This window comes from Gallinula chloropus (genome assembly GCF_964237585.1).
Source record: "Gallinula chloropus genome assembly, chromosome: 7".
Taxonomy (NCBI): domain Eukaryota; kingdom Metazoa; phylum Chordata; class Aves; order Gruiformes; family Rallidae; genus Gallinula; species Gallinula chloropus.
In genome coordinates this window covers 7,528,442-7,547,191 of record NC_140092.1, presented here as the reverse complement: position 1 = coordinate 7,547,191, position 18,750 = coordinate 7,528,442, and the positions used below count along the sequence as shown (strand labels likewise).

The window sequence follows — 18,750 nt, the reverse complement described above, 5'->3', positions numbered from 1 at the left end:
ACATATGAGAAAAGTTAAACTTAAAAACATGACAGCTACATGAAGTTACTCAAAAATTTGGAGTGTTAGATGTGGGACGGAGTTGGAACTCATGATCTTTAAGGTCCATTCCAACCCAAACCATTCTGTGACATGATTCTATGATTAAGAGCTGAGAAAAAAATACTAGTTGTATCATGTGAAAGGGTAATTAGGAAACAGTAATGTATCCACAAACTATTTAGTTACATATCTTTTAATGCACTGTATTTCTGAAAATTCAAGAACAGGCACATTTTTCTGCCTTCCTACTGGACAAAATATGTGTCAGTATTCATAAAGACTCGAAAACTACAATAGAAGTACACTGGAACAAGTTCCCAGAGAGGTGATGGATATTTCCATTCCTGGAAATATTCAAGGTCAGGCTTGATGGGGCTCTGAGCAACCCGATCTAGTGAAGATGTCCCTGCTTATTGCAGGGAGATTGGACTAGATGACCTTTAAAGGTCCCTTCTAATCTAAAGCATTCTACGATTCTATGATAATTATTTTCATCTTTTTACCTGTAAGTACACACTCTCTTTAAACTTGACACCTGCAAGCACTGGCAGAATTCTATGCATTTGTTATATGACAAATTAAGAAAAAATTCTGATAAATCAGATAAGTTTCAAAAAGAGCCACAAAAATAATGTATGGGTAGCATCAGAAGGTTAAAACGTATGTTCTAGAAGAAAGATAAATATCATTATAGAGGATTTTTGCAATCTACTAAACCTTAAAATATCCAGTGAAACAAGACTAATGTATGTATATATGCGTGTATTTCTATATATAGAAATCAACTTAGTAAAGGATGTGCAAGACTTCAGACTGACAGCTTAACTCTTTAAGAGGCAAATTATATTTATGAACTAACATTCTGTAGAAGTCCTAAAAAGCCAATGTTTTGATTTAAACTAGAAAGCAGAAACAAATGTAGACACTGGAAAACAACCATCAGTTTAATGTCCTGTAGCTTCTTGCATCCTCCACGCAGCATTTGGAGCTATTCCTTGCAAGCTGCGAAGATGCAGAGTTTGCTCTCATTTCTGTCAGGCTACTGTAGATAGCCGAATCACACTTTGAGCTCCTAAAAATAGAGAAAGCTGCCTTATCTTTGACGTTTTAGAGGTTTCCTGCTATGTGAGTCTCTGAACTGTCTTCAATAAATGTGCCTAAACCCTCCTCAAGTGACTTTTCTCTGTAAAGGGTCATCCTTAGAAGCATCTTTGCATGCCAGTGTGAGTTTCTCTGTTTAACAGCTGTTGATTTAAGGCTGTGCTTTGGACTTTTAGCTAAGGATGAATTTTAAAAGACAACAGAAATGGTGAAACTGTACACATGCCAAGCTTAGCTTGTAAAGCTACGCACATAGTTCTCAAATAAAAGTCTGCATTTATGCAGACCACTTCCCTAGTGTCTGCAGTGTGATCAAGTCACTCATCACTCTATCTTGGTTAAAACTCCGTCAAGCTCCATTCGGTCAGACTTCATTTCCTTTCCTCTCCTCTCTCCCTTCTTTCTTCTTTTCCCCATTCTTTCCTTTGCCTTTCTTTTCCCCTTCTTCTTTAACATAATTTGAGTGTTACTGTGAGAACCACTCTCAGGAGCTTTTAATCCTGCTTAATATCACAGGACTCACAAAGACGTAGTTGAGTGATTGGCATAATAAACAAACATTTATCAACAGACTTATGAAAACAAAGTATAAGGGTGAATGAGATGGAGAAAGATGAAAACACAAAGAAAAATAGTAGAAATAAGGAAGGTTAGATGAGACAAGAAAAGACTGAGGAAACATATTAGGAAACTACAATAGGAAAGGTAAATAAAGTTATCACAAAACAAGTGTAGAGCTTCTAGTTTTGGCATTCAATCATTAGAAAGCTCCATTGACAAGAAAGAACAACTATATCTTGAGGATCATAGCAAACAAGAAGTCACTGACTTTTCATTACATGGGATTATGAAGCAAACTGCTCAAATTTCCAACTCCTGTGTTTTTTTCATTTCATATACTGTGTTCAGGGCCTTTTCTGCCCCCTAAAAAGGCTAAAATTATTAATACAACTGTTGCTTAGTTAAGAGTGGCAAACCTCTAGTCACCTCCTCCCCTCCAGAAAACCTTCCTTTTCCCAAAATACCATTGTAGTGACAGCTACCCTTTTAAAAAAGACACAAATTTAATTAAGTCCATAGTTTCATTACCAAACTGGTTTTAGTATTAATTTTTTTTTAAAAAAAAAATCTATTTAATGCCATGCTTGCTTGCTTAAATAATTATTTCTACAAAGCTGTGGTCATCAAAGCAGGTAATTCCACCCCTTGTCATCCTTAGAAACACTTACTGCAATTGGATGTATTTTCTTTTTCACAATACTACAGTAAGGAAAGATTTTAGAACCACTTTGTCTGGTAGTTCAAGCCACAGAAGAGAAAATCAGAAGAATGTAAGAGAAGCCTTTTCACGAGGTAGTCCAGCTCATTAATGGCTTTTTGGCCTCTTCTTTTGAAATAAGAGCCTGTCACTTACTCGCACCACTCTGAGAGAAGGAACTATTACCTTTAATAGAATTGCTGCTGGGTCACTATTTGTAAGGTTTCTGACAGTCTGTTTGAACACGTGCCAAAAAAGTCTCTATTCGAAGAGAACCAGAGTTACTTTTGCTGATCAGTCGAAGAATTTTCATGCAGAATGTGCATTCTAAAGCACGACCAAGTGAAGAGAGATTAAAGGTGCCGAATAACTAAAACGTGGAAGGACTGTCTGCATAGAGGCTGATAAATGTTATCACCATTAGAAAGACTATACTTTCTAAAACAAATTAAAGTAATAGTTTTGAACCTTAAGAATGACCTTTAATGCCTTTAATATATGAGCTGTATGAGGAAGGAGGGAAGTGATAGGTGCATTACAGCACTGGAGTTGGTTAAGATCAGGAGGCCTAACATGGCAATGGAAGAGAATCCTGTAAGAATTTCTGGAAAAGGGGAGAGGTTTAAACAACGAACCTAAATCAACTCATAATGATGTTTCTATTGAAAAAGTAATATATCATACTTTGCCTAAGCTAATGGTAAAATGCTAAAGTAAGGCACTCTAACAAAGATTTGAAGACTTACTAATATGTAATATCTCTTGGCAATGTATTTTGCCTCACAACATTTGCAATACAGACATCAAAATAATATGGGAAATTATTTAAAATTCCCCAAATGTTTCCTAGAGATCACTCATGGCATGAAACCTCCTCATTTGGCCCAGAGGCAAAATTGCATCTGTGCACCTTTTTATGTCTGTTTCCTGCAGAATTTGTAGGTGCACTAAAACTAGGGGAATTTTGGCGCTCAATTATTTTTTTATTTTGGGTCTTTTTTAAATATATATGGAATATGAAATATTTCTCAAATAATATCACATGGATTGGACAGATCCTGAAAAGAAAAGCTTAGGTATCCTTATTAGGTATGTGCGAATTTATTATGAGATAATAAAGAGAATTAAATTTTGCAGAAAGGGTGTAACTGGTACAGTTACAACTGTAACTAAATACAACTATACTAAGTCAATAGAAAATTAAATTAATTGAGATGCTGATTATTTAATTTTGCTCTGAGCTTTATCATGCCAGAAGGGAAAAAGAGAGCCCACCACAGGCTTTATTCTTCTTTTATTTTCACTGGGAGCTACCTGGAGATAAGCAGCCCCGTTACTGAAGGCATCTTCCCAAGAGGCACTTGGCAGACAATACTTTGCCATCTAATTGACTTGTCGCAACAGGAACTGCTAGTTTTAGCCAACTGACTTCTGTACCAATTGAGAAGTCAAACAGAGCGGTACGACAAAACCCTCTCGACGACACCCTGATGCTCAGCAGTAAATCCAACTGCACCAGAATGAGACAGCATTCTGTCAATTGGCTCAGCCTCCTCCTACTCCCACCATCGCAGAACACCTGCTCATTCCTCAACCTCTTCAGCTTCAACTGCAAACTCATTTTCTTCAGTGTTTATGCTATTACACCAAACTCAGAGACAGAAAGGCTGCAGAGCATGCACATAGTCTCCTTGCCAGCTCTGCTACAGAAGCAGTAGCCTTCAGCAGAGAAGGCTGCTCCTGCTGCCTTCAAATGCCATCCCAAAACAGTTGTCCAGCAGAACTATCAAAGCAATTCAAAGTCATGACATCAGTATTAGACTCCCAAAAAAAAATCCTTTTTAATTTTCCCAGAAGATCTCAATCAGAGCTTCAACATGCAAAAATTTTACTCGTTGAAACTGCCAATGTTTAATATTTATAAAATTCAATATTCAATTTAAAGGGCCTTTTAGCGCATTATTTAGATACAGGTTAATTTAGCAACCCCTGGGGAGGGAAGAAAAATATTAAATTGTTAAGATGGAATGCACATTTTTAACCTCCAGTTTAATTATACAGACCAGAAGGACAGAAGATAACATTACTAACACCTCTTATATTTTATACAGCATTACCCCAGATGGACTGACAATGTAACAAAATATTGTCATGCAAAACAAATCAGAGATTTTTTCTGAAGGAAGTTTGTCTTGGGCCAAGAGGAAGTAATCAGTGCTTCAAAGGGTATTAAGGACTTGAATGAGGAGAGGCTTCCCATTGAGAGAAAGAATGGAAAAGATGGATAGAGAATATGGCAAAATATCACAAAACCACGAATATGTGTTGAAGGCAAACTTCACAAGAACCTCCGGAAAATAAATTGGGGGATTATGGACCTTGAAAAAATAAATAATGCTTATATTCTTACTAAAGAGTATCCTACTATACACATAAGAAGAAAGAAATGAGAGGCAGAAATGGATGGAAAAATGAAATCTTACCAAAAAAATTGTTAAATTTTAAGCATCTTTATAGAGGGAGGGCAATAAAGTTTAATGTAAGCCTCCAGGGAAGAGGTTATTCACATGAGATACAATAAAGCAAAGACAAAAGTCAGGAAAGACACAGATCCCAGAGGTGGTTTTGGACCATGAAGCCATCCAAAGCATAACATGACTGGCTGGTAGTACTCAGCAGTGGATTCTGCAAACAAAGCCTATAAATAGGTGAGAACAACACTGCAGGGCAGAGAAACTTGTCCAGAGTAAGGGAATTTGCATGTATTATGGACTTTTCAAGTGTTTCAGTCAATGAAGTATATTTACAAAACCAGATGACAATGCTCAGTTGAAAATGCAGAAAAAGACTTACAGATATGGAGAAGTACAGAAAAGGTTGGGCAACACCTGACACACATAAAATAGAAGTATAACGCCAATTTTCTTGCAGTGTGCACAAGCATCTGGTGTTATAAAGATGAGTTAATAAAGAATAATTAGGCTGTTAAAGCCTGTACATCCTTCAGAAAACAACAGGGAACCAGAACATTTCTCTTTCTTTCTCTCCCTGAGAACTGGGGAGTTCCTGCCAAAGCACATGCACAAAATCATGATTAAGATAACAAAGCTATGTGTGGGAACTGTGTAACAATGGTGCAAACACAGTTTCACTGTACCCTCCAGTCTTGTTTTCAGCTGCTCCTCAGCATTCTCAGTGCTACCATGACAGTATGGTCTCCATCTCTTCAAATGTTTACTGTCAGCTACCATTCTGGCAAACCTTCAACATTATCACATTAGGGATAAGTAAAGAAAAACAAATTATTTTCTGGGATACAATAATTTAATCTCAAGACGTTGCTATAAGCAGCAGGCAAAATGCTTCTTTAAAAACGAGATTTTAAACTACTTTTTATTATATGGTAACAATACAGGAACGTCACTGTCTGTTATGAGCAGAGAGAAGTGAAGTCTTTCATAGAGAAGCTTTACAAAGTAGTATGGAACCTGAACAATGTTCAGAATGCCTGTGGATGGAATGACAAGATTACATCCATGAACTTATGTTTCCTGACAAAACTGCATGAGCTAAGAAAAAAAGCACAAGACTCCTCATGGATAGGTCCGTGGAAAACATAGTGACATGTGTGCTGACAGTTAAAGAAATCAAACATTAGGATGTAAAAAGCAAATGAAAGAAAACTGAAATTCCATTAATATAAAGTGATGACTCCCTATCATCTGGAATACTACATTCAACTCTGATCATTGCAGGTCAAAAAATGTATAAAATAAAGAATTCACAGAAAAGGGGGGAGATTAATTAAGACATGGAAGGTTTTGGCATCTAAAAAGACTGAATGAATGTAGGATAGTTATGTTAGAGAAGAGATGAACAAGAGCGGCATGCAAAATAGAACGTGGCAGGAAAAATTATGAACCTGAATTAATTTTCCCTTCCCTCTACAGTGACAAAGGAAAATTAAGGAAATTTTAAAAGATTGCATTTTGAACTGGAAGATTTTGAGCACACTCACCTCCCCAAAAACTTATGAGCTTAAATAGCATGAAGATTAAGAAGATAGAAGGGTTTAAATGAGATTGGATGTTTCAAAGAAAACCTTGTCTTGTAAGCTCTGCAGATATTCAAGTTTCAGAAAAAGAACCCCAACACACATTAGGATCAAGAAAAATATTTTTCCTATTGGTGTTTTACTTCTGAAGTTGTATATTTCTGTTTCCAAACCATTCTTCAGACAACTGACGTGGGTGATCAGCCAGTGTAAGTCTGGTTTGATCTCATAGACTTCCCCCACTTCATTACCAGTAAAATCCTTTTTATTCCATAAACCACTCATTCTTCAAACTCTTTTGTCCTCATTCTTTTCAATGCTTTGATGGTAAATACATCTGCCACCCATGACAATCATAAAAACCCCTATCATTAATTATTTTCCTCACATTAAAGCAGCGAGTATAGTGTAAAGCTTTCCCCATATAACCATTAACATACACTTATTTGTGAAAGTTTCAGCTCCTCTTCAACCTACTGACAAGGAAGCAGCAAAGATCATGCAATTCTCATGACTCACAAGAGCTTCTACCATAATTCTCCTGTTCAGTTTATTGCTCAGCTTCAGAGCCCTTTATATGCCTTATCTTATTTATTTATTTCCCTGTAGACTTTTGTCCTTCCACTCAGCTGCAAAGTTTTGTTCTCACTGTGGGGTAACTGCAGTCTACCACTGGCTCAAATCCTATCTCAATCCTTCTGGCTGCTTTACTCAAAAAACAAAGTAAATCACTGAAGTCCAGTTTGCTCATCATATTGGCATTCACTGGCATGTATCTGTTTAACATAAAACAATTACCAAAGTTTGGCTTTCTGATATTGTGCTTCTCCTTGTACTAAATTTTGAATAAATGTATGTTCATATGTCTTACTGCATGAATGATGTGATTTAACTGTATAAGATACTGTGATCTGCTTTTTATTTAGTCAGTGCTTACAAACTAGATACAATACAGACAGGTATCAGATAATTTATACTGTATCACTATAAACAATACACACTGTAGCAGTATATATACTATACATGATGTTTATATAAGTGCACACACATATTTATCTTCATTAATCGATTACAGATCTCAGAATGCACAAAGGTCTCACTTTGGGATTTTAACACTGTGCCTAATCTAGCAGGAAGGATTTGGACTTGGTTTGCAATCAGTTAAATGCTTAGCCAAATGCTGGAGGTATTGCTATATGATTCCTTTTATTCTCCAGGTCAAGAAATCGCTGAAGATCATACCAGTCTGTGCTCAGAACCCAACAGCATTTCCTGCATAGGAAGTATAGTTAACAGATGAGTGGATAAGACCTTTGCATTCTGTAAATCCCCACTTGCTTTTACCTTAGACTAATTTCTTCTAATGTTGAATTCAGAGTCAACTAGTAACTTTCACATCCTATAATTTCTTTGGGAGTGATGACACTTAAAATAACAATTCAGGAACACCCTTGCAACCTCTAGCACCAAGTTTCTAAAGGGAGCACAGATGCTAAAAGTATGTATTTCACAGGATCACAGAATTACAAGGTTGGAAAGGACCTTTCAGATCATCAAGTCCAACCATTCCTGTCCTGTGGTTACTCAACCACATCCCTGGGCAGCCTGTTCCAGGCCCTGACAACTCTTTCAGTGAATTTTTTTTCCTAACATCTAATCTAAATCTGCCCTGGTGCAGCTTAGTGCCATTTCCTCTTGTCCTATCTCCTGTTTCCACTAAACTATGTAGGTCTAAAAGATAGTGATGCATAAGTCAGTCTTCCAGTGCCTGCCACTGCCATTCAGTGACTAGCTCCAGTGGTTAGCACTGGTTAGCAACAGAAAAACAGTGGCGAATGTTTGAAATATATTCATTACTTCTTTCCTATAATATTTCCCTCCCTTCTCTGTGCACACAGATGTGTATCTGCAAGTAAAAGATCCAGTATACAATCAGTTAAATAATTAAAACAGTCTGTGCAGCCCTCCTAGCTACTGTGCACGGATTTTCTGAAGTAGTTGCTTTATTTGCAAGTAGAGTGGTTTTTCCTGAAAGGGGTGAAAGGTGGAAGAAGTGCTTGTATTATACAGCCAAATGACTGAATCGGGTCAGGTAGGGTCAGCCAGGTCAGTCTTAACAGCAGTAATAATAAAGTGGCAGACATGATTATTATTCACATCCTAAGAAGAAACCGCAGTACTTCCAGTTCCGAGAAGTTCAAAAACACAGGTCAGGTACCAAACAAGCCAAGAGCTTGCCATAAAATAGTAAAAGTCTTTATCTTTGAAAATATGTCTGTTTTTAAACTTTCAAGAAGATCATATGTACTACACAGATAGATAGATGTATGTTCAGGAGACTTCTGCCTTGTGGCATCTCTTCCCTTTGCCTGCCTTATCCAAAATCCTTAACATCATCCTGTATCATCAAGGTGGTCACAAGGTTTTTATTCTGATGACTATTCTACTTCTAGCCAGACCCTCCTTACCAGGCTGAGAGCACAGCTACTTTCCCACTATTTCCCTAAACGGAATTCCTAGTTTCTCTTCCAAAACACTCTACTGCTGACTCCAGCATAGAAAGGTGCTCACATTGCTGAGTCCCTGCCCGCCCTGTCAGCAAGCTCACTTTTTCCTTTTGTTCCTCCCCAACGCAGAAGTCAACACAGCAGTAACTTTTCTTCTGTGCCCAGACCACCTCTCAGCCACGTTGCTCTTGAAGACTGCAGGTCCTATAGCACCTCTGCTACGATTCTACTCTACAGTGAGGACATGGTTGTACTTTTTGTAAATGTTTCTGCTGCATATGACACATCACACAACCTTACCAGCACACATGCTCTTCTGTCCACAAGTACAGAGTATTAACAAGTTGACTATACCACAAATCCCATCCAATCACCTTACTTTTGCCTTCTTAAGACAATCCTCTCTGATGATACTCCTTTAGCAGAATACTTATTATGGGTAGTAGAGGTTGCTGATCTTTCATGCAAAGACATGGTTCTCTACAAGTGACTAAAGGCGAGTGTCACACTTTAAGCCCAGCCAGCAGCTCAGCATTAAACAGCTGCTCACTCCTCCCATTAATGGGGTGGGGAGAGAATCTGAAGGGTAAAAGTGAGAACACCCATGGGTTAAGATAAAGACAGTTTAATAAGTAAAGCAAAAGCTGTGCACACAAGCAAAGCAAAGTGAGGAATTAATTCCCCACTTCCCACGGGCAGGCAGGTGTTCAGCCATCTCCAGGAAAGCAGGGCTCCATCATGCCTAGCATTGACTTGGGAAGACAAATACCATCCTTCTGAACATCCCCACTGTCACCTTCTTCGCCTAGCTTTATATGCTGAACATGACATCATGTGGAATATCCCTTTGGTCAGTGAGGTCAGCTCTCCTGGCTGTGTCCGCTCCTAACTCCTTGAGCATTCCCAGCCTATGTGCTGAGAGGGTGGGGAGAGAAGCAAAAAAGGCCTTGTCTCTGTAAACCCTGCTCATTGATAACAGACATCTCTACATTATTGACAGTTTTCAGCATAACCCCAAAACACAGCCCCATACCAGCTACTATGGAGAAAATTAACTCTATCCCAGCCAAAACCAGCACAGCAAGTAACCCTTAAAGCAACAGAGTTTACAGCCTGCAGTGGAAAGCCACTCGCTTGCAGAAAAGTGAAACTCTGAAAACAATCTTGGAATGCCGTTTTTAACTGTGGATTGTGAGTAATACATACAAAACTAGTTCATAGCAGAAAATAAAGGTCTAAAATATTTTCATACACCTGCCTATTTCTTTTATATCTGAATATGAATGTGTATTCCAATATTTCTCCCCTGTAAAATGTATGCATTTCTACAAATAAAAAACCTGAGTACTTAGGAAAAAAGAACATTTTCTGTAAGTTCATAAAAAAAAAATCAGATTACGCACATTTCAGTAATGGTTTCTGGAAGGTTTGTTGGGATCTCAGTAAGGCCTTTCCCACGACAGTCCACAATGTTGTTGCTACAGGTGCATGCCGTAGGGCAATGCAAGACGCTGCAGGACGGAGCCATGAAGGATTGGTGACCTGCAAAGGAAAAAGAGTTTCTCCTAAAATTTCACAATACTATCAAACACTAGTCCAGTTTACCTCAAAAGTGAAACATCACATTTTTTCATTGCCTTAAAAATTATAAGGCACAACTTCTAAAATAAAAATTTTAGCCAATCAATACCTTCAAATTGTAATAATTTAAATGCCAAGTTAATAGCAACATGCAGATACAATACTTCTTTAGAAACTTGCATTCAAAATTTTGTTAAAGATGATGGTGATCCATTTTTCAGGTATATTTTATTTAGGCTTTGGTTTTAAAATCTAATAACTAACTTACTTGGTTTTCAGAGGTTTGCATAACATTACAAACACGTCAACAGAAATGAATAAACTTTGCTCCAAAACCTGAAGGTGTTCTGCTAGTTATGTTCTGCTCTGCAAATACTTATTTGAGTACAGTCCTTCTGTTATATATTGCTTACAGACAATTTTGGAGTTCTTATGTTTTCATTCACGCACATAAAAATAAAAAAAAGCTTTGACTTCAGAGCTCATACTCTCTGTGCTACTTCAGACTTCTTCCTCCCACAATCTACCATTCTTACTTGCTCAGGTGGCTAAATTACACACATTCCCAACCCCAAGTTCTTGTGCTATATACTTAAGTGTATTTATAATTGTATTTAAACGTAATTACTTCATACTTAAATATATTATAGTAAGTAAGCAGCATTATATTTTCCTGCAAATAGCTAGATTGCATATTTTACACTATATTAAGAGACTCATTCTTGTATCGATTTCACGATACAGAATTGCTGTTTTGTGATGATACAGAAAGGCACAAAGGTATGAGAAAGGCATGAAGCACTCTTTTTCTGTCCTTTTTTATTAAGGAAAAAAAAGCTAGAGACTGTTTTGAGATTCTCCGGGTAAAAACTCCAAATATCTTGACTATGAAATAACAACCTAATCTAAGATGTCTCACTATATTTAATGATATATATTAATACAGGAAGGGTACACTGATAATGTAAGTTGCAGACAATGCTGTTCCTACTGAGAATTCCCCCGATGGCAGGGGAATTGGAACTAGGTGATCTTTGAGATCCTATTCAACACAAACCATTCTATGATTCTGTTCTATGAAAACTTCAAACAACAACTGTGCAGGTTTTAACTTACTGAAAAGGTGAGTCTTTTGAGATAGTATTTTACAATATAATAATTTGATTTCACATTTAGATGGCAGTGCCTTACACTTTCATGTTTGAGGCTGTTTAAAAAGGACAAAACACTGTGTGCTCTCCACGAAAGTCTTTTAAAAACATCAGTCTACGTAAATTTTGGCATATTTGGCAACAGGTTTCTGGGGGGCTGCAGAAAATCAACCAGTAGAAACCACCCTGCTGAATTACTGAAAGGACATAGATAGGTATATTCCCAGCTGACTTTAAAAGGAAGTTTTCGAGGAAACTTGAAACAGTAAACAAGGTTTACAGAAAACTTTCAAAATGAGTCTAAAAATATTTGAATAAGAAAGATAAACTTGCCTTCTTCCTCATCTAGAAGATATGAATAAAGGAAAAAAAATTGAATAGAGAAAATGTGATTAGTAACGAACTGTTAGTCATTTCATTATTTCATATCAGAAAATAACCCGATGCACTAAAGCATACCAATAACATTCAGAAAGTTGCTGAGGGATTCAGAGTATTATTTAAACTGCAGAAAATAACAAGAAAAAGCAACAACCTGTAAACTTAAAGATTAATTTCTTGTTACTGAAGGCCTTATGTTCTCAGTCAGTGCACCTTTTATTTCATTTTCTGCATCTCTCCCCCATAATTATACTTTTAGCAGGCTATACAATCTGTGTGAATGCAGCATTTACACAAAATTTGTAAGGACAGAGGCACCCCCACACAAGACACAGATAGCAATAAAAAGGATTAGTTTATTTTTTAATAAACATCAGCGCTTGGATTATGCAAAAGCTAGCAAAAGGCACCCTGCAGCACCAGCAATCACCGCTGAGCTGGCAGGAGGTATGTTTTAAAACAGGACACAGGACTCTGTGAGTGAATCCGTTTCCCTTACCGCTGCAGACAAATTCCCGTTTTTGGACCTCAGCTACGTTGTGTCCCCGGAGGTGGGATGGCCCCATGCACTGGGTGTAGAGGCCAACCCGTGGCCGCTGTCGCAGCCAGTCGGACAGCCAGGCCAAGTGGCAATCACAGTAGAGGTTGTTGGAGTGAAGACGACTGCATGGAAAGAAACGTGTCAATGCCTTTAAAGTAGGAAGTACAAACAGGAAAGCAACCAATTTGCTCAGCCTCCCTTCAGCAAACAACTACGCCAATTTATTAATAAAAACGAGGAATACATTTTTCACATCTGGGAGTTAAATGTACTAATAAATAAAGCTATATGAGCAGCAAAATTGGTTTTTATTTGTGGTCTAGTTAATTGGAAGAAAAAAGAAGGCTTCTTAATAAACTAACCTATCTGTAGTTTCCTTTCCCTCATCTAAAAGAATGAAGCAAAAATGCAAGACCTTGAAAAGTGTGATGGGACTCAGTCCAGATCCATTCAAATAGCTAATAAGACAAAAATGTTTCAAGTAAATTGCCCTATAGTGATACTATACTGTTGGAAAAAGAGTTAATAAAAGATTTGGTTTCCAATTAGATATATCTGTAAGTCTGGCCATTATTAGTCTCTATAGAAACAGCCTGCAAAATCCCTTTAACAAGTCATAATCATTTTCTGCTGAACAAGACAGAGTAATAACTCAATATATACCACCTTCTTTCACATCCGTTTTCTGATTTCCTCTCTTTTTGTTTAATCACAGAAATGGGGATTAGCTGCTTTTGGCTCCTAGGCACCTACGTTCTAAGCAATGCCTGAAATTAAAAGACCAAATGGCAGCAAGCGATGGAATTAAGTAAGTCGCCTCTCTGCTGGCAGAGGCCAACACAAGACCATGGCCCCTTGCCAAGTGCAAAAAGCACTTTGCCATCGGTAAAATATCAGACAAATGTATTCAGTAAATTAGGTAAATTACTTTTCTCTGGCTTTTACTTTTCTCTGGCTCTTACATTTTTTCAAACCAGGATGTCCACAGCTATAAATCAAATCTTTACTCAGAATCATCCATAACAGAGTAATGTCACTTTGGCCCTTTCCAGCTAATGTGCTCAATTCTAACTAAATAACTGAAAGGAAGTGCAAGAAAATCAGAATGTAGACAAGAGGTCTTATTAATCAATTAAAAACCAAACCATAAAACAACACAAAATTTGTAACCAACATAAACAAAAGATTTTGGCTAACTCACTCCCAACCAGCTCGAAATTAAAGACAATGTATTTTCCTGTACTAACTCTTGGGTGGGTGCTTTGCAAATATTACTCACAATACAGCACACTCATTCAGTACAATATGTGGCCAGCTGTAGGCAAGAAGACCATTGCAAATCAGAACTAATGCTGCTGAAATCAATATGGTTATACAAGCATATTCTGACTGAAAACGGGATGTTACAGCTATAATCTGGGGCTCTGTGTGTCCATTTTCTTTTCTTAACTAGATTTTCAAAAGATGAAATATCCCATCAAAACAGTGCAAATGTTACTGACTTCATTCACTGTAATTTGTGGTTAAGAATATAAACTGTATTTGAAGCTTTGAAAGATGCATATTCATGTTTTCAAGTTTCAAACCTGAAAGAACGGAATCAATTTCTATTCTCAAAATATAACCAAGGCTACCAAAAGCCTTTGGTTAGCACGATTTAACTACTCTTGTACTTGTCCAAGCAAGAATAGTTACAATTCTGTTATAAAATCAACAGAACTACTCACCTGCAATAAGTTTCTCAAGCTCCGAATGGTATGTTAACTCAGGTGAATAGCCCTACTGATTTCAAAACAGTTGTGCAACCCAACATTCGTAAAAGAAACTTGACAGGTTCTTTGTAACTGGTTCTTTAACAGTAAGAGCCACTCTTTTTGACAGAAACATCCCTTTCATTTTTGATTCCCTCCACTGGAAAACCTGTTCGGACGAGACTCTTAAGGATTAAACCTTGATGGATTCCGGTTTGCCACTTAATCCAATATACATTTATTAACTCAATATAAACATACAGAAGAAATAAACCCAGATTGTATCACTTGCATGTACACTCCTTTCACCGGGTTTTGTTTTAGAAGCCTGAAGTGCTCTTCTGTGAAAGTCATAACCTCTAAAAACAGGGACCTTATTGTAAATGCTGACACAACTTTAATTATAATAGCACTACCGGATGATGCTGTAATTTTATGTTACAAAGAATGTTGGAGAGCCAGTTTAGTTTAATTAGGTCTGCTAGCAGTACAGTAATAAAAGCATAAAGATTTCCCATTTATCACATCTGACAGCCAATCAAAGATTCTTCCATGTTCCTAAATGAAATGTGACCCATTCAATAGCTCAAAGTAAAACAAATTTTTGACTTTCAAAAACCATCAATTTCTTTCTCTATACAGCTGTAACATATAAAAGAGAATCCCTCCCTGCCCCCATCTTTTTTGTTAGATGGTGAAGCTTTTCTGTGATTGAATACAGCACTACGGAAAATCCAGTTGGGAAAATGCCATGAAACCATTTTTGTAGACTTACTCATCCCACATCCTAAAAAACCTGATGGAAAAAGATGCAATTTTTTCTTTATCCCCCGAGCCCCAAGTATCAGCTTTTGGGTCCCTTGTTAGCTTTATCATTCAAGAATTAGCTGCCATACGCACACACACAGATTTCACTCTCGTCAACCTCATGACACTTCAGTATTTTTTTAATTGAGCTTATGTTCAATACTTATTTGCCTGTATAAGTATTTGTAGACCACTAAAAATGTCTTGATAGAGGTAGATATTATATATAGGACTAATAAAATATGGCAGCCAGTTTCAGTGGGACAACTTACAATGTTCTGAGTTTGGGCATATGGTTGAAACTTGCCACGGAGAGTCGAGTGATGTTGTTATTGTTGAGAGTGCTACAAAGTCAAAAAGAAGCATATAAACATGTTGCAGTTTTGTCACGTTTACTACATTTTTCAAAAAGACAAAGCTAATGAAGACCAGTGTACTGCTTTACTGTTTTTAGGGATGGGTATCAGGAAAAAAAATGCTTTCAAACATACTTTTCTTCCCTATTCAATCCCTGGTAAAAACCAAAGCACTATGGTTTAACCCCTCCATTTATAACCCTAAGTAATCTGACGTTCTGATAACCTACGAGTCACTCAAATGGAGCTTCCACCAATGGTGAACACTGGCATTCAAGCTACACTTGCCATCCTGAGGTAAGACAAAGATTTCTTGGAGAAAATGCCTTGATTCCCAGACTCTCTTTTCTCTTTCTAGCTTCTGAGTCTGTATTTGTTGAGAGACAATAAAATATCTAACCTGCCTTTTTTTGAAGAATTTTAGGAAAACATTAAGTCTGGGCTGCAATAATGTTTTATATGGAACACAGTTACTATAGATGATCCAGAGCTGCATGACTAATAAAGGATCTTCTACTATACAGAAGTCAGGAATCTTAATACTTTAGCAAACTAATAATTTGAAGACTGGGACTTGAGATAGAAACTAGGAACAAACCTTAGCTAATTGTATGACCCATCATACTTGGTAAATGTATTTAGAAAAGATAACAAAACGTTATGAATGATCCTGGAGTTAACTAGTGTCTTTAGACTGCAAATAAAATGCTAACAAGCTTGACTCCAGAACAAGGAAACAAGTGACAGGATTTACAGTTTTGACCTAGTGATTACTCATTTGAGCAGAATGGGTAATGTGTTCTGGGATTTTAAACACATAACTGTGGCACTAAAAATTAATAATTCCCACTGACTAAATCTTTTTTCTCTTTTGAAATAAAAAGTGGTTTACTTTTTTCATTTTTCTTAAACTAAAAAATGTAATTTTTGAATAAATTTTAAGTACACTCTGATCTTGGAACACAGAAAGGTAAATTCACAGCAATGTGAACAGGATGAGGCTACACACCTCCACACTAATGAACCAAATAATTACTAGTGCAATGTGCTGCACTTTACTTTTGTGTGTGCTTATTCATTCCATGTCCTAAATGTTTTCTTCACTGTGCATAAGGGATCTCCCCTGTGTGCCCTTAGGGCTACATGAACAGAGAGGAGAATAATCAAAAGAAGAAGAAAAAGGGAGAATCATGCCGTTTTTCAAAACAGAAGAAAAAAGAAAGCAAAATAATATATGGCCAAGTGGGTTTATCCACAAAAGGTGTCTTAATTAACAAATGACAACCAGTAAATCTTGGCAGGATTTTCTTAACAATGCCCACATGGTAAATGAAAGGTCCCATAGTTCTTCCTGCATTACTTTACATAAGGTTTTAAAATCGTATCATTTCAATGACAGTTATGGAAATCAGTACATATTTCCATAGCTGTTGGCTGTTTCAAGAAGGTGTATCTAGAAATGATACAATTTTTCAAGTTCAGATGTTTGATGTCTGCCTTGCTATTTTGTAGACCTGTGCTAGTAATTGACTTTTGCAAGGGTACATGAAAGTATCAGGATAGACATAAGCGATTAAATAATTTTCATAATTATGATGAAAATGCTTGATTTCATTATAGACAAAAGGCTGACTCAACACTTTTACCTAAGTGTTACATGTTATTACAAAGAGTTTGATGATTGAAAGATGTTTTTTTAAATTTCTTAAATATTACAGCCCTATATATTTTCTCCTAGTCACCAGTTTCCCAGCACAGCAGTGTTTCTCTTTAAAAGAAAAAAAAATAAAGAGTGAAAGGAAAAATAAAACTTCACAGAAATTCACAGGGAGGATTATACTTATAATTGCTTTCATCTTTCAGAATTATGCCAATTTCATTGTGATTTTCTATATTTAACACTAATAGCCTCTAAGATTCCACAATTATTTAACCAATAGATAAGACCTGTTACTTGGGTAAACATGTCAAACTTTCTCTATACAGGATTTATATCTAAGTAACTTTAAAAATTATTTAAAAGCTTTATCATATACTTGTAGTTTGAAGTAATTTACGTGTTTTGTGCTTAGATAGAATAATTAACTCCAAAAGAAAACCAAATAAGTAGATTATTTGCTACTCAGTGCATATACAGTATGGTCTGATTTACTTATCTTTCATTCTTTAAGCCATATTGAAAGGAAGCTGAATTTGATACAAACTCTTCAGTACTGTTTGAAATACCCCAATTTTTAAAAACCTTGATCTTTACATCATTGCTTATCACATAATTCAAGAGAGTGAAGATTTAATTGTAATTTGAACAATGTTAATATTCTATGTATATTCATTCACAAAATTCTACCTACTTACTTTTTCAGCTGACTATTATTTTAACAGGTTTGGGTTTTTTTTTGCATTCATTGAAAGCAATGTGAAAAATTTACCACTGACTTCGACTGGCAAGGGGTGACCTTTTCAAATCACTAAGAGTTACAAGCATTTAAAAATGCAGAAAATATTTGATTTTTTTAAAAATATACATTCACACTTTTACTTTTAAAGAAAGGCTTGTATTAAAACCCCCCAGACAACAAAGACTGAGTTATCACTGGAAAAGTTATTGTCATAGATGAGTTTCAAAGATAAAAATCTCACAGAAGATGTTTATTGAATGATAACCAACAATTCAACTTCATAATTAGATGTAATATTGAAACTGCATTAGATTTTACATGGCTTTATACCAGAAAATTAACAATAGGCTTGATATTCTATAATTACAACATTAAAAAAATGCCAAATTTAGCTGTCAGTTCCATTCACTCATAAGAAATACAACTACTGGTTAATAATAAAAAACTTTACCAGCAGCTCACATATTCTCGAGTTCTTGGACATACAGGCTCTTCTTTACTTCAGATTCTTAAACCAAACAAAACCCTCCCTCACATCTCACAAGATATTGTGAGTTAGCAAGTGTGATGCAAGCTGCCACAAAGTAATTCACTGGTACACAAAATCTTTCAGTTAATGCAGAAAGCCCAGGAAAAATGTGACACTTTGACTGACAAAGAAAATATTTCAGGAATGTGTCCTGTGCCTCAGATTCTTTGGGAAGTGAGGCACTTTGTTCATTACAGTAACTATTTTCAGGTCAGAGGCCACTGATGATCATTTTGTTACCTTTAACCTCACTGATGGCCACTTTGAGACAGTAAGAAAAAGTATGCAGAAG

At 36.5% G+C, this 18,750-nt stretch overlaps 1 protein-coding gene across 2 annotated transcripts in view; it reads right to left on the bottom strand.

The window, feature by feature from the left end:
- Window positions 1–18,750, bottom strand: part of SLIT2 (slit guidance ligand 2) — a gene marked incomplete at both ends in the record, with an annotated part of 248,458 nt that overhangs the window by 77,003 nt on the left and 152,705 nt on the right. For both annotated transcript variants that reach the window (XM_084266864.1, XM_084266865.1), the window contains 3 exons: window positions 10,366–10,504; window positions 12,575–12,738; window positions 15,447–15,518. In XM_084266864.1, the coding sequence (XP_084122990.1) occupies window positions 10,366–10,504; window positions 12,575–12,738; window positions 15,447–15,518 (375 nt within the window). The remainder of the gene's footprint in view (window positions 1–10,365; window positions 10,505–12,574; window positions 12,739–15,446; window positions 15,519–18,750) is intronic.